This window comes from Erigeron canadensis, chromosome 4 (genome assembly GCF_010389155.1).
Source record: "Erigeron canadensis isolate Cc75 chromosome 4, C_canadensis_v1, whole genome shotgun sequence".
Classification (NCBI taxonomy): domain Eukaryota; kingdom Viridiplantae; phylum Streptophyta; class Magnoliopsida; order Asterales; family Asteraceae; genus Erigeron; species Erigeron canadensis.
Genome location: NC_057764.1, coordinates 39,372,098 through 39,389,026, shown reverse-complemented (window position 1 = coordinate 39,389,026; position 16,929 = coordinate 39,372,098). Strand labels below are relative to the sequence as shown.

At 35.6% G+C, this 16,929-nt stretch overlaps 3 protein-coding genes across 3 annotated transcripts; all 3 read right to left on the bottom strand.

Moving 5' to 3' along the window:
• Positions 1 to 5,239, bottom strand: LOC122596113. Its single transcript, XM_043768635.1, has 3 exons — positions 5,000 to 5,239; positions 3,699 to 4,054; positions 1 to 3,286 (listed from the first exon to the last, which is right to left on the bottom strand). Exons 2-3 carry the CDS (start codon positions 4,043 to 4,045, stop codon positions 382 to 384), a joined length of 3,252 nt encoding a protein of 1,083 aa, XP_043624570.1. The 5' UTR covers positions 4,046 to 4,054; positions 5,000 to 5,239; the 3' UTR covers positions 1 to 381.
• A 3,339-nt stretch (positions 5,240 to 8,578) lies between these two features.
• LOC122598416 (F-box/LRR-repeat protein At3g03360-like) lies at positions 8,579 to 12,761 on the bottom strand. The gene is made up of 4 exons (XM_043771014.1): positions 12,402 to 12,761; positions 9,323 to 10,491; positions 9,031 to 9,218; positions 8,579 to 8,930 (listed from the first exon to the last, which is right to left on the bottom strand). Exons 2-3 carry the CDS (start codon positions 10,172 to 10,174, stop codon positions 9,072 to 9,074), a joined length of 999 nt encoding a protein of 332 aa, XP_043626949.1. The 5' UTR covers positions 10,175 to 10,491; positions 12,402 to 12,761; the 3' UTR covers positions 8,579 to 8,930; positions 9,031 to 9,071.
• Positions 12,762 to 12,847: 86 nt separating this feature from the next.
• LOC122598415 (pentatricopeptide repeat-containing protein At5g18950) lies at positions 12,848 to 15,018 on the bottom strand. Its single transcript, XM_043771013.1, has one exon. It carries the CDS (start codon positions 14,775 to 14,777, stop codon positions 13,080 to 13,082), a length of 1,698 nt encoding a protein of 565 aa, XP_043626948.1. The 5' UTR covers positions 14,778 to 15,018; the 3' UTR covers positions 12,848 to 13,079.
• Between the last annotated feature and the right edge of the window lie 1,911 nt (positions 15,019 to 16,929).

Below are 16,929 nucleotides of genomic sequence, written 5' to 3'. Positions count from 1 at the left end.
TAAAAGTTAATCATAGTTGTATAGCATATATCAATTTTCAAATAAGCAGAATAAGGAATAATACGACCCTATCCAAGTTTCTCGGTTTCACTAGGACTAGAAAGGGAAGTCCTTATTCATTGTCATTTTCTTACCTTTCACAAGAATAACACTTCCTACAAGACTTGCCATGTTTAAAAAAAAAACTAAGTAGTTCAAACGCTATATAGACCTAAAAAAAGGTTCTCAAATAAGACAAGTTCAAATGAGATTCATATGATACATATTAACAAAACCTATTTAATCTGGTCTCACATGACTTCTAATCATACCTGATATGTCTTGTACTTGTATAATGATGCCTACAGTTTTAAGGGTTGCGAGCGTACTAGTTGCCCAAAGTCAACAAGCTTGTTGTGCCGCCTGGTACAGAGTACAAGACTTCTTATTATGGCCGGGCTGCTTGCACTTTGTGCACGTTACTGTTCTCTTTGTTTCAACCTCTGCTTCATCCCATTCCGTCTTTTCTGTCATTACATCAACTGGTTTTGGAGGAATAGGAGGAAGCACTAGGACCTCTGGATCATCTTCTTCTCTAATCTTTTCATTACCGTTTTCAACCTCAACTTTCTCAACCTCCACCTTTTCATCCTCCACTTTCATACCTTCTTCCTTTTCACCCCCTACTTCCAAAACTTCATCTGTTTCACCCCCTAGTTTCTCTATCTCTATCTTTTCATCCTCATTTTCAATATCGACCTTATCGCTTTCTTCTATTTCGGCCTCTATTTCCTTTTCATTTCCAGCATTCGTCCCTGTTTTTTCGCCATTTTCTTCCTGAACTTCAATGTTTTCGATACGTTCTTCCACAACTTCAATCTTTTCACCAATTACTTCCGCAACTTCAATTGTTCCAATGTTTTCTTCCTCAATTATAATGTTTTCACCATTTTCTTCCACAATTATAATGTTTTCACAATTTCCTTCGTCAACTACAATCTTTTCAAGACTTTCTTCATTTGCCCCTTCTATTTTTGAAGCTTCTTCAATTTCAACCCATGCCATATCAACCTCCATCTTTTCACCTTCTTCCTTTTCAATGGGTACCAGGTTTATGGACTCTATATAGGTTAAACGATAAGCATCAACTGTGAAGTAATTTGAGCAAAACTCATACGGGTTTCTACCAATCAATGCACACACTGCGAGAGCGTGGCGACACGGTAAGCCTGTTTCTTTCCACCCCAAGCAAGTACAACTCCAAGTACTAGTATTCACAACATGGGTTGAATCTTCACGAACCTCAAACAAAGTATCAGAAGAAATCAACACTTTCAAACCACATGATCTAAGATTCTCTTCTTGTAGATCTTTCTCCTTTGATGGAGTTAAGTGGGTTGACCACATACTTCCATCCAAATTAGCATCGGTTATGGCATCAATCATGGTACGTATGATGGCATCTATTTTGTGTAAAATCGGTAACTCCCGATAATCCTCCATTAATTTTGCAAGTGGTCCACCAACATCATCTGTAATGTGGTTATAACGCTCACCCTTAAAAGACGAACTCGTGTACTGTTCAGGTTCAATCTGCATGACCCAGTCATATGCCTGTGATGAAATCAGCTTAATCTGCTCTGTTGACTTCCTAAAACCAACAAGACGGACTGCATGTGCTGCAGCCAAGAAATGTACCGGCAAGAAAGATTTACCATCGCCATGAAACGGACCTTTAACATTTCTCTTGAAGCTCTCCAGAAGATGGTAAATCGAGTAACCCACATGAGAATCTGGAAAAACTTCAAGAATAGATGTTTTCAAGTTCTTTTCTCTATCAAACACAAAGGTGATAGGTGGTGAGTTCAAGATTGCAGATTTTAACTGTTCCAAGAACCACTGCCAATTGTTATCATCCTCAACGTCTACAATAGCAAATGCAACAGGGAAAAATCCATCATTTCCATCAATGGCATTAGCTGTCAGCAGAAACTCACCATGTCTGGACCTTAAAGAGGTAGCTTCTAGAAAAAGAAGGGGGCGACAAGCACTCTGGAATCCACATAAGGACGCGTAAAAAGACACAAAAAAGGCTTTGAATCTTTTGTTCTCACCAACAATGAGTTTTGAAATGCTACCAGGATTTGTTTCCATGATCTTGTCACAGAACCACGGTAATTTATTATACTCGGCTTTATCTGATTCATAAAACTGTTCTTGCAAAATACCTGTTCCATCTGATGCTTGTGTGGGGTTTGACGCAACACCAAAGCCTTTTAAGAGTCCATTAGCTATTTCATTTGGTTTCAAATGAGGCGATTCTTTCAGCCTATCGGTTATAGTATTTACCAACCAGTTCTTTGATTTGTTATCACATGTATGGACATTTTTCATCGTCTTTATTTTGAAAGATTGAGTGGATGGGACCAACACGGCATTGAACTTCCAAGAACATCCTTCAAAGGCACATTGACCAGCAACACGATTTGTATCATTTTTCTTTAACTTAAACTCGAAGTCATTTGCCATAGCATATTTTTGCAACGCTTCTTGGAACTCGTGTACATTTGTAAATTCTTGACCAACACCAGTAATGGCTGACTTCCATATGGTAACTAAAGTTTCAGCTGACACATCATCATCACAGGTGACAAGGGCAGAGGGTCTCACAGCCTCGACAAGTTCTTGATCCTCAGTAATAGTACGCGGGCGCCCTCTCTTTTTTCCTGATTTTGTTTCTCGAGAACCCTCTCGTTTCGCAGCTAACCTGCCACTTTTTCTCTGCGAACTTTTGCATCCAGAACCACTAGATTTTAACCCTACAGAATCAGCAATGCTAGTGGGACCACCATTAGCATCCAATTTCCAAGACGGAGTCCGTTTTCGTTTCTTTGCACTGTCGATAGGGCTAGCATTAGGATCTGTCTCATTCTGATTGGTGCCCTTCTTCCGCTTTGGATACCTACTTGACGCATACTCAGAGCTACGTTCCGCACCAACATTCTCTTTGACCTGCTCAGAAGCAGCACTTGAAGAGGTAACACCCACAGAACCCTCCAACTTATTAGCATTCTTGGACACCTTTTTCCTTTTTCCTTTCTCATGTGAAGCTGTATCAGCTTTAGCAGCAGCAACAGCACGGCGTGTCCTCGTAGCTGGAGATGCCATTGGACTTTTGGCTGCCTTATCTTCTTTCTTCACCTTCTTATCTTTCTTGGCACCCACTTTAGCTTGTTTAACCTTCTCATCTTTCTGCGTACTCTCATCATTATTGTTTACAGCCTCTTCAATTTTGGTACTGGTTTGCCTGCGGGGATCACCAATATAATTGGACATAAGTTTGCCTTTGGCCGCTCTCATATATTAGACGTAGCAAGCTAAACACTATTACGTAGAGATGGATTGATTTGTGTTATGTTTTTATTAAAAAAAGTAAAAGAAAAAGGGAAATGGGTCAAAAGTAGCTCAAATTATAATTTTGATGCATAAATCCTCCTCAAATAGTTATTGCTAAAAATACCTATTTGGTAACTATATATGAAATACCAATTATTCATAAAAAATTTTGGACAAAACATTTTGGGTCAACCATACCAAACTTTAGCCATTTACCCAACCAGTCCAGCCTGTTTATTTTCCACCTCCACATAAAAATGAAAGATCAATGTGCTATAGAAGTAAAGGACAGTGGATTATCAATATTGATTATTGATTAATACCCGTTAGTTTCAATATCTGGGGCTTTACGAATATAACCCGGTGTTCCCATAACAAACACTTCTGCTGTTAATGCATCCCCATGAAAATCGATCATTCTTTTGACATCCTTGTCGTTCTTTACAGTAATCAAATTTCGCTTGTTTCCTGGCAGGAAATACTTGACACTAACAGTTTCCTGATTTATATCACATGTTTCGGCCAAATTTAACTTCAAATCATTAAATGGAGTCTCAGAAGTGACATTTGCTGCATTGGCTTCCCCTCCATTATACGTCATTGTTCCATCATCATTTGTCACAAACGCACCTCCGGCTTGGCAGATTAATATAAGCTTCCCTTTCGCCATTGTGTATACCTACAGAGATAGATACAGACAACAATGAAAAGATATTAACTAATATTCAAGAACCAAACTTATTAGTTGATATACAGGTTAGCAACTTCGTTGCAAGAATGTCTTATGTTCATCACATATTCTTTTCGGCATAAATAATACATATATGTAATCTTTAAAGAATACCAACTTCGCACTAATACAACTCAGCTAGAAACAACCAAAACCGGATATCAATCTCTACAACCCAAACAATCCAAACTAAGTTACGAGGTCAAGTTAACGAATTTTAAAGTTTTATAACAAAGCTCCTACTTGCTTTGTGTTGACTTATCAAATACACTAATACAAACGATGTCATTGCTTTTATATCTTAAATTGAACAAGATTTGCCTAGATATCCCATTCTTGTCTCCTACTATTTTTTGAAGGCGGTCAAACTTACTAACAGCCATAAACGAGTGCCACCAGGTTCTAAACCAAGAGTTTATAACAAACTGCTGATACCATTAAACTATGGGCATATTGGTACTAACCACCTAATTTAGTTAGCCAAAAGCTAACACACAGTTAAGCACAAACTGTGTCAATCCAGTCCAACTAAAAAAGTCAACGTACTGATCATAATTAGTAGACGGAAACAACTTCAACCATCTATAAACACAAAACAAAGCTACACCATAAAAAATATTGGGTCAAATTCAAGAATTTGTAAATATATACCAGCATTGTTCAAGTCATAACATTTAGTATAAATTAATAAACTTTATAAGTTTTCCCTCAAAATTTTCAAAAACCCATATAGATACAGTATAGATACAAACATATACATCACTGCAACCATCAAAAACCACCAAAAACTTCATCAAGAAACACATATATACATACAGAAAGTATCCTATAGTTAAAAAAAACCCTAAATTTACACAAAAACAAAAAACCCTTTAAAAGAAAAAAACAACTTACTTAGTTGTGCAATTGCAGTTGGAATTACATAGAGTGAATAAACAGTTAGGGTTTTTTCAGGGTTAGGGTTAAAATTGGGAGAAATTAAAGGGTGAGAGATGGCCGCCGGTTAACCGGAGATGAAATTGGCAGCGAAGATTGGGGGAGTTTGGAATCGTAGGGGGGGATTATGGAATTAGGGCAAATTTTGAGGGGAAAGATAAATTCAAAGGAAAGTAAGAAAAAGGTGTAAACGCCGTTTGGAAGAAATATAGTAGGTCATGGAGAAGGAGTTGGGCGTAGTTTATAATGTTTTGAATACTTGTGTGGCATTTTTGAAAATTCTTGGTCATAATTCATACGAGTAATTCATAAACCAAACCATAATCTATCGGTTCGGTAACCAATTTATACTATCTAATAAAACAAATCACTTTTTTTTTTTAAATTTTCTACTTTTGAAAAACCAAAAGTACCATCTCATTTATTTATTAATATAAACATCTTCATATAATATACTCATAATACCTTTAATGAAATAATTTACAATATAGATCTCTTAAAACCTAAAATAAATACACTTAATTAGTTTTACATTCAACATCATCGCCGCCCCCACCGTTGTTCCCATTGCTGTCTCATTGCCACCCCCACTACGTTGTTACCACCACCTCCTCCATTACTACCTCTACCGCCGCCGCATTGCACGGGCATAAGTCTAGTATAAGAAAAATAAATCATGTTATTTTATACTTGCACTGCTATATCAAAGGTTGTAAAAGTCGATAGACATTTTGTTCGGTCGATTAGGTAGTTGGAGTAGTTATACCTATGCGGGGAGTACTCGAGGATCAAAACGGCTAAGACATGAAGTACTTAGATTAATCGGCCGATTCGGATCTACTCGGCGTCTTACCTTGTAGCAGATACTTGGGGAGTACTTCGCTTGACTTAGGGAAGTTTTGCAAGAGTGATTATGTTGTGTGTCCTCTAACTTTATATCACTTTGAAATTTATTCTCTAAAATACTTGCAACTTTTCGAATAATCCTCTCGAAATGCAATTTAGATTCTCAATGATCAAAAACTACACCTTTACAGTTTGTTAGAAAGTCTCACATTAAAGTTCACTCTCGATCAACCAACATATATATCTACATACCGAAAGGAAAATTAAACCTTATTTTGAGTAAGGTGTTTAAACAATCATTATTTTAAAATAGCGGTGAGCTTAAATACTGTCAACATCTTATAATTTGGTTGTTGCACCAATACGAAACTCCGAAAGGAAATATAAACCTTATTTTGAGTAAGGTGTTTAAACAATCACCATTTTAAAATAGGGGTTAGTTTAGATACAGTTAACATTACCATTTTTAATTAATATACCACAATGTACAAATTATATAACTGACTGTACAAGATAGTAATGCACAGTTATACTACATCAATAAAAAAAATGGTACGAATATCACTTCCTTTTATCATTTGTAAAATTGAAAAAGAAAATGGTGTGAGGGCACCGCTCATACGGTTACATATCGGATCTTCCCTTTGAAATATATATACACTCAAAAGGCCATCCTTATAATGTAACCAACGCTTTATACAACAAATTTGCAATATGTGTTGTTTACTCGTGTATATATGTAAGATGGCTTTAAAGAGCTTTTGAAAACTCCTTCCCAATGGTTGTACAAGATGGGGCAGGCTCAGGACTTGCTTTTTATAACGAGGGCTAAAAGTAAAAGGTTCATTTTAGTCCATTTAAAACTATACCAACAATGTATCTAACTTTGTCACAAACGAAATAAAGAACACTTTTTAGAAAATCGGAGAATCAATATTTGCCCTTATATCAAAAATTGATGAACGATGTCACACCAAATTACGTCATTTAGCTGGTTTTGTGAACAGATGGGATGTAATTGTATTGTGGTTGTGGATTGGATAGTTGTATACATTTATATATTTGTTTGATATCTATATTTAATAGCAACAGCTGCAGATTTAGTGTTGTATTATGCAAATATATATATATTTGATCTTCAGGAAAAAAGAAACAAATATAGCTTCCTTAATCACTGAGATCATCGAACAACATTACACAATGGCACATGCCTTGGAAAAATTACAACAAATACATAGAAGGATGACAAGACAGTAGTCACAAAGTCTGCTCATTGTTTGATCTTTTTTATTCTATGGGAAGGAGGTGTATACAGGCAGGATGTACATTTTATACGTAGTTATGACCTTCTGAGATCGGATGCGATCATGCGAAGATTGTATACATTTACATGTTGTCGGATTGTGCTTGGTTAGAAACAGAACAGGGTATATCAAATACGTACTATATATATATTTTATGTATATGTATATATATTATGAGATTAGTATTGTCAGTAGGTGACTTATTCTTAATTTGATTGAGAAGTTTATGGAGAGACAGCATAACCAACAGGAAAGTGATCTGGATCTGAAATAATATGAACTTTTGGGCTCTCACTGTCGAAGGAAAGTCGGTGTGATATGCATGCTCCAGAACTAACACCAATAGTCCCTATGTTGTTACTTGTATTGGTTTCAGAAAAGGGATGTGTCACTTTATTTTTATCGGACCGTTGCAGCGTAGTTAATCTTAAAATAAAGGATAAAGGCTCAAGCCACTTCTAATATGTTTCATGAAAGATGGTCATGCTTTGATAAGTTAAAAAGGTTGATTGAATTTTGAAGATTTTTTAGTTGATTTCAAGTTGGTTCGGTGGACCATTGTTTTAAATAGCTAGTCATGCTGATCAGGGAGATCACCTGCATATAGCAGGAAATAGACATTACACCATCTATAACCAACAAATCTCATGTTTCTTGTTTGTTACTGATGTTATAAGGTCTGACCAAATTCCACTGGAGATGATTGTCAAGCGATGTATAACAACACCATCAGAATGGTTTCTGCTTAGTTTTCTAAACCGTCACCCAGTCTATAAAGTTAAAACACCATCTCAATAATTTTCCTTCATATTCGACAGTCGGATTGTAGCATATATCAACAATCGATTACTTTTTGAAGCCGTGGAAGGGGGTGGATCAAAGTCATCGAACCATAAAGTTAAAAGAAACAAACAAAAAAAAATATTTTTCTAAGTTGAGATTAACAAAACAAAGTCACTGACAACTCCTAGCCAATTCCCAAATCCATCTTTGTTTTGCTTTATTATTTCGCTTTTAAAATATAAATCTCTTGTAAAATAAAGACCCAAAGGGGGATAGAATACGTATCCGAGATAACCCATACGTTTATGGCTTTAAATTCCATTAAAGATGGAAATGAAAAGTAACCACATCTTTTTTCATTTCCTTGATTTCATTTTTCCCGGCCAAGCACATTCATTTGATAGAGAAGAACCCTGATTCTCCCTATGGGTAATTGGGTACCGAGCCAGGGATGTAAACTGAAACTATCTGCGGGGTGGAATGACAGGGATTAAAAGTGGGAACCCGGTCCCCTGCCGCAATATCATCCCCAATTCTTGCTCAATGCTTTTTAAACAGATGAAATAAAAAAGCCACTACAAACATCATTCCAATAAAATGCAGAAATAAAAATCATGGCTCATCAACTTTTAGTTCAAAGAAAGAAAAATCTCAGTTTCAATGATGCCCACTACTATAACACCCTTTTTTCCCACGAAATAGACACAAATCTAAATCAAACATTAGTTGAAGAGTTATGAAAGGATATCAAAACTCTGAAATAAATAATTACTGGCAGCATGGCGTCCAACCTTTTGTAGATTATCCAAAAGAAAATCCATTGTTTCCAGCTTGAACTCATCAAAAGTTTGTCTTACTTCATACATTATCACATAATGGCGCCAGCATCTTGAAGTATGTGAGGCACAGAAGCTGCACGAATTGGAACGAGCACTGGAGAATTCCCCGTGCATCAACTGTCACCAGAACAAAAGAGCAGCAAGTTTAAAATATTTAATAGATGGCTCGCCTAATGAACAGGATCAGTTAGTTTAGAAGCTATAAACAGTATGATACCTGTAGGTTGAAGTCCCAGGCCCACTTACTTGAAGAGAAAATTAGATTCCCCGAGGACAGAGCCAAAGCATAGCATCAGTAAGATGAACAATATTGTTCGATCTGGAATTAGTCTTGATTTCGATAAAAGGCATTCCATCAATGGGAGGGTTCAGGGTTTCTCTGAGTTCTTTTGGAACTATGATATTCTTAATTGCAGCATGAATACAAAGTATAAGTAAAAGCCACACAAACACACATTTATATACATAAATATAAGTATAAATAAATGAATCATGTTTGCCAAACATACCTCGTCGAACTTGGAATGAAACCTTAGCTTTTGAGCATGCTTTAGCCTTCGTAACATTTGCAAAAATTTTGGGACCCACTTTTCATCTCGCTCTTGGTACGGCCTAAGGTCTAGCTCAGCTAAGATGAGATGAGTAGAGTGCATGATTAAAGAGGGGATTGTACTGCCATTGTACACGAAAGACCTTAGATTTGGGGCTTTGATGTGGATAGCCACAGAAGTGTTGAATCTCAACAAAGATAACCTCTCAAGCGAATTACTGGAGATCTTTATACAACCCGTGAAATCACAGCCACCAATCACCAATTGTTGGAGAAGGGAAAAATTTTTGTTACAGTCGGTGAACATCGCTTTGTTCATAGCAACCCCAACTAGATGCACAACCTTCAGTTTTTTGCATATACCAAACTCAATCGTGCACGGCCTCAGACGAGGTCCATGGAAAAGGAAAGCTTCAACATTTGGTGTGTCAAGCTGTAGGTTCTTCAGGCTTACGCAATACTTTAACTCGATATTCTTCAACTTTAACTTCTCTAGTCTCAATGTTCTCATACCTGAGCACTTCTTTAAACTAAGAAACTCTACTGAGGGGAAGTCCACCAAAATCCTAGACAACTCCTGCTCATCTAATCTGTGCCCAATCATAGAAAGTGCTCTCTGGGTTTCTTTATTAAGTTGCCTCCAATTTATCGACAAAGACCGAACCTGTTCTTTTGCAGAAGATGGAAGAAAAGATATCATATGGTGCAATATATGGTCGGGTAATCTTGAGATATTATCCCAGGGATCAATTATCCCATTCTTTCTGTCCACGAATCTGCCCTGAGAACGCTTTCTTGCATTTCGTCTCATCTGAGGGGAAGTCCACCAAAATCCTAGACAACTCCTGCTCAATCTAATCTGTGCCCAATCATAGAAAGTGCTCTCTGGGTTTCTTATTAAGTTGCCTCCAATTTCTCGACAAAGACCGAACCTGTTCTTTTGCAGAAGATGGAAGAAAAGATATCATATGGTGCAATATATGGTCGGGTAATCTTGAGATATTATCCCAGGGATCAATTATCCCAATTCTTTCTGTCCACGAATCTGCCCTGAGAACGCTTTCTTGCATTTCGTCTCATCTTTGGTACTTTGCAAAAAACTTGACGATTCCAATTGTCAGAAATCCCCTGTACCCACAGTAAGATGCATAAAAAAGCAGAAAAAATGTACCTCAGTCCAATTAACCTACATGCTCTTAGGGAGTCTTTTGGAGACATTAAACAAAAAACCATGCATTCAGATTAAGCTTTTTTTTATAATAACTTAACAGTTAACACTAGATTACTCCACAAAATCCAAATCCAGGTTATGTACTAATATGCTCTCCATGTGTTAACAAGAATCTTGATACGTACATAAGAAAATACAAACTTTAATTACCATGGATAGCATAAACCACAAGAACATCTAAAATATTAAAAACTATCGAATAGTTCATACAAAATTTAACTAATCCTACTCCAAAATTTAATAGTCCCGCAGAATTGTAACTTGAATACATTCTTCAAAATTTTCTTCAACCAAAGAAGGGATAAGGTAAAGAGTGATCACATAAACATACTCTTAAGACACCCAAATTACTAAATTAGTCAGATGTGAGATTAAATTCAGATATTGGAAAAATTGCTCAAGTGACAACGATCTAGAAATACAAATATATAAGTTGCGATTTATTATAAATAAACTAGCACCATACATTTAAATTAATCAAGAGCAACATAAATCAATTACCAAAAAGGGACACGTTCAAAATTAATGATGATTGAACTTATAGGGAAAAAGAATAATTCAGCAAATTAATTGATCTTCCCGTTCTTGATGTTACCCGATCTAATAAAAAATGATTCCCCGCAACTCAAATTGGAGGTTTTGATAAAATCTTATTAATGCAGCTTCTTGACACTACTCGATATACTTAGAAACTCTTCTGTAAAAGCTTAACTCTCGAATTGGATGAAAAGATTAGTCCGATTTACATGAGTTTTCTTCTCCTAAACTGAACTTTAGGGTTTTGATAAAAGGGGGCGGCTTTAGGGTTGTTAAAAGATAGTGAAACCTTTATACGATACAAAACACAATGACACGGAGTCAACAAAACAAACTCACTAGAACCAAAACGAATTAAGATCCGGGTCAGAACGCGGATTCACAAGCACCCTTATTTGACAATAACTTGATCTTTTACCTAATTCAGTAAAAATCATACTCCCTCCGCCCTACTCTAATTGTCCAATATACAAAAACACACATAACAAAACATATTATCGCTTACTTATTACCTAAATGAGAGTTGTGCCCTTCACTATTTATTTAAATTTTAATTAGACGCAATAGGGGAAACTTAATCAATTATGTCCAACACTTCTTAGAAATGGTAAATTATTTTGGGGCAAACTAAATAGGAAGACGGACAATCATTTACGGATCTTTCCACAGAATAACTTTAAACAAAATTAGTCAAGCTAGGTAACCAATTAGTCATTCCTGGACTACAACGGCCTAACTCCTAACCAATCCCCAAATCAAGCTTCACTATACTTTTTATTCCTATTTACTGTTCTCTTTTCTTTCCTATTTTTCCCACGTAATTCCATAACTAGTCCCAATCTCTTGCTATAAGAAGTCAATATCCTTTCCATTTAGGGGATAAAATATGGATCTTATTAGTTGCTCTCAATGTCAACCAAACAAAATAGCTAATCCTCTTTGAATTTCTTTGGTTCCATTTCTCCCGACCAAACACCCCCACGAAAATTGAATACTTGAGCTTGTCATATTTATATCTGATGTGCAACCCACGTAAACACATACCAAATGAAAAGATACACATATAGTAAAAGAATATAAAAAACTTTCAAATCAATACGAGAGCAACAAATATAAACAGATGTCCGGGGAAATGAAGATAACTTACCTAATGTATTAAAACTTTCAAGTAACTGAAAACATAGGATCAATGGTAAAAACGATTTAAACATCAAAATGGATACATTGATATAAAACTTGAACTAATATTACAAGTGGAATAGATACATACCTTCGACTGACGGTGTAAGATGCTAATTTCACGCACAAGAAATGCCAAAAGCCGTCCATCATTGTTGTTCCATGCGGACACAAATAATCTATCCTTAGAGTCATGATATATATGTAATCCTACACCCATGACACAAGCCATGTATATTTGCCATAAACCATATCGTATATGTATGTGACCTTGCACATGTCACATTGAAGATGCTACTAGTGTCCATAACATAGTATTTAGAAGTCGCCAAGTCGGTAACAGCCATGTTTCCCAAGGACAATAGAAATTACCACTTGTTCATCTATAATGCATGCGTTTAAGATCCAAAACTTCCATACTTTTTTTCATCTATAATGTATTATTTTCAATAAACAGGTTAAAACAATAGATGAGCCATATAACCAATCAGATATTGTTGATCAGTTTAATAGACCGTATAGGTTTTGACATCAGAATTCAAAAGTCATGGAGCTGATAACATATATTATTCTTCAGGATATCCAAAGAGGATACAAAGAAACTGAATTAATACATAATTGTGTTGACACCGATTTTTTTTTAAAAAAAATAATCGGTATCGAAGCCAAAAAACTTGGTTCAAGGATATTCCTTTAACATATAACTTTACGAAACCAATCTAGAAAGATACAACTAATCTACTTAAAATCCTTTTTCGCAAATTTTAGCTCACATCAAGGATATTGCCTCCAGGCGGAAGCTTGGTATATAGCCTATCTTAAACATAGGACCCAAAACAATCAAACCAACATCTAACTTATTTTTTTGTGATAGGATACCAATCAACTTTTCAAAAGTTTCCCGATGGGGTATGAGCCGATTCTTCACAATGTATGACAACCAGTATACTCCTGCTGCAACATATCCTTTCTTGCTCAATCCAATTATAACATCGCCGTCAATACAAACAGAAGCGGGTTCCACATCTTTTTCCTGCATCTCATCCCAAAGATTTTTCACTTCATCTATTCGTTCCATTTCATATAGCTTTTCTATGAGGGATCCATATGATGCAGATGATGGCTGCAGCCCCTGCTCCAATAGCTCATTCAAGAGGTTCAAACCCTCGGCCAACTTACCTTCTTTACATAAACCCCTGATCATAGAATTGTAAGTTACCACATCCCGAGGAACACCCTTCTGTGTCATTCGCTTAAATAGGCGGAAAGCCATCATTGTTCTTCCATGCAAACACAGGCCATTAATCATGGTGTTGTAAGCAATTAAATTGTCTCTAAAACCTCTGTCGTGCATTTCCTTGTAAAGGTTTAGGGCGTTTCTAAAGTCGCCAATTCTAAAGTACCCATATAAGAGTGTGTTATATGTGTACTCATTTGGTTCCATTCCCTTCTGAATCATCTCAAACCATAACTTTCTTGCTTCCCCGATCCATTTAGCTTTACAAAGGCCATGTATCATTGTCGTGTACATGGTTTTATCAGGAGGACATCCTCTATCCTTAAGAGCATCAAATATACGTAAAGCTTCACGTTGCATTCTTCTAAGACACAACCCATGGATAACTTGTTGATAAGTATAAAGATCAGGAACAATACCTTTTGCAATCATTATATGAAGAAGTGCAGATACTCTAGTATACTTATAATCCAATATAAACTCATATATCAACTTACCAAACACAACCTTGTTTGGAACATGCCCATCATCCAACACTTGTCGTAAAAGCTCATACCCTTTCGAAACATTATCATCCAAACAAAACCCCTGTATCAAACATTCAACAGTCTCGACATCTGCAACAACACCAAGCTCCATCATTTCACCATACAACTCCCAAACAATATCAACATACCCCTCTTTAACACACGCCTGTAAAACACGATTCCAAGTTTCCAAACCCGGGCAAACTCCCCTCATTTTCAGCTCATCTAACACATTCACTGCATCCTCAACCATCCTACATTCACACAAACACCTCACGTACGCCTCAACCCCATCCCCTTCCGGCACAAACTTCGTAAAATCAAGAAAAGCTTTCGCAACTTTCACGGCATTATTGTTAACCAACTGATTAAATATCAACCCACAAGTATTTTCATCTGGGGTATACCCAAAAGTACTACTAACCCAATACAAAAGCCTAATCGACAAAAAGGCGTTATCTTGATACTCAAAAACCTGATTCAAGAAACAAGAATCTACAAAACTAACATTTGGGAAATCTAATAATATCGAGTTTTCCCATCTGGGTTTTGTCCTAATGGTTTCACAAACCTGTTTCACAACCTTAGTAACATTTTTGGGGCTTTCACGACTATCATTTCCAATGTTCCTAATTTGTGGGATGATTTTGGGGGATGGTCTACGAAGAAACAACTTAGTGATATGAGGTGGGGTTCTTGCCATCAATCAATATATATAATATGTATAGATATAATGACATGTATGTTATATGTATATGTACGTAGAGGTGAAAGCTTTGAATTAGTGCTTACCACTGATGATAATAATCAGAGATTTTGAAAAAGAAACCCTAGAAGATGGATTGGGAGAAAACCCAATTGTTGGTGAACCGGGTAGGCGGGTATGGATCAAGTGAATAATTTGACGTCATCAGGTATTTGTATTTTGACAATTTTATTTTTGGTTAAACCTTCACCAAGATTATCTAGTGATTAAATATTTTAAATATTGAAATATTTTATCCAGGAAAAAAAAATGACTCATCTTTCTTGAATAAGTTGAAAATAAATCTTCTTCAATTATTCATTGATTTTTGGGATAGTATTTCTACAATAACAGTATTTTTTTTTTTATGGAAAATTTTATTTACAAAATCGCCGACTCACAAGACGGATTGGCCAACAAATACAAGTATACAATTACATATCTATACTATTTATTAAAGAAAATACCCCCATGTTGAAAGTTACATGAGGGGAAATGTCTAAAATGCTCTTCCATGTAATAATTTAATCTAGTACCCTTAAAATATATAATATTTTCACTTAGTACTCAAATATTTTCAGTGACACTACCCCTTAACATTAATGATTACGTTACACTATCAATCCTTTAGCTTTTAAAATATCTCCATTAACCCTTTATATCAATAATACACCAATCGACGCCTCATCTGTCACCAACTGTCGCACCTGCCACCATATCGTCATCGCCACAATCACCGCCGCATTGTGCGGGTAACGTGCTAGTTTACATTAAAAGAAATCCAATCATTCCAACTAATATAGCAATATTTCGATCTATTCTTAAACCAAAAATAGCTCAAAGTTTTGATTTCATGAAATAAATATCTCACAAACTTGAGGGAATAAATGTTTTTTTTCCTCATACTAACGATACGAATAATTAGCCATTACTTTTCACTCTTGTTACTTTTAGTTTCAACTCAACCAAAACCATTACTAGTTAAATGATCTATAAACAGTTATCTGTTTTAACCTCAATAATATTCAAAGGGGGATACTAAGCTCAAGCTTTCGTAGCCTAAAGTTTCAAATAATACTAGTGTTCGATGTTATATGATGTTTCACACTTTTTTTAAATGGTCGTTGTAGGATTTAAAATAGGTTTGGCTATCAAACAAAATTTTCAGGTTGATCACGTCTCAAGGAATATTGTGTAAGGCATATATACAAGTCGTTTTTTGTGTTTAGATAATGTAAATAAATTCAATGACAGGGATGCAAATATATACAGAGTATACTTGTTCTTTCGAATACTTGATTATTATTGTGTTAGGTAGAGACGTAGAGTTCCCATTGATTACTCCATGACCGTAGGTGAAGTATCGGATTTGGATACTTATTTCCATTTGTGTCATTTCGAATTTGACTATTATTATGTACTGTACTATATATTTGGCATAATAACCAAACCACATGTGACATGTGGCAAATTTTCAATTGTTTTTGCAATAAATTGACATATCTTGACCAAACATTTGTAGGAAATTACGTTTGAAGAGCCCACTGGCCATCCAATATATGCCAATTGTTATAAAATAACAGCAACATATTGGACATCATGTTTGGCGAAAAAGAATATATTAAAATTCAAAGTCGTGAATCCTGTGAAAGAAAACACCACTCACTAGTAAAACATGCTTTTAATGATTACAACAATTTATGATTAAAATAGAATCATGGAACAAAAATGTTGATCACTGTACGTTTTAAACCTATATTATATACATAATCTTCTTTTTGACATAAAAGTATCCCTAAGAATCCTCCATAACATATCGACAAAGTACCTTTTAAAGCAAGATAATGTATTGTATGACATAGATCGCTCATGCCTATCTTTATAGATATTTTTAAAGATGCATAAAACACGTAAAAAATCCAAAGAAAAAAAAAAATCGAAATGATGCTAAAAGAGTAAATACTCGTTCAAGAAGCTAGCGACGGAACCATAACAAATGAATGCACAAACTTAAAACGATCATAATTTGTAAACCAGATCTTTGCTGATCCCCTTTATTTGCAATTTTGCACAAAATAAAAACTATTGACGACCGATTAAAATGAATTAA

Excerpts from the sequence above, each read along its gene's own strand:
- LOC122596113 (XM_043768635.1), bottom strand. The coding sequence starts at position 4,045 with ATGGCGAAAGGGAAGCTTATATTAATCTGCCAAGCCGGAGGTGCGTTT. Across the intron at positions 3,287-3,698 it reads CCAGATATTGAAACTAACGG|GCAAACCAGTACCAAAATTG; the intron begins GTATTAATCAAT and ends TGATCCCCGCAG.
- LOC122598416 (XM_043771014.1), bottom strand. The coding sequence starts at position 10,174 with ATGAGACGAAATGCAAGAAAGCGTTCTCAGGGCAGATTCGTGGACAGA. Across the intron at positions 9,219-9,322 it reads TTCATTCCAAGTTCGACGAG|AATATCATAGTTCCAAAAGA; the intron begins GTATGTTTGGCA and ends GCTGCAATTAAG.
- LOC122598415 (XM_043771013.1), bottom strand. The coding sequence starts at position 14,777 with ATGGCAAGAACCCCACCTCATATCACTAAGTTGTTTCTTCGTAGACCA.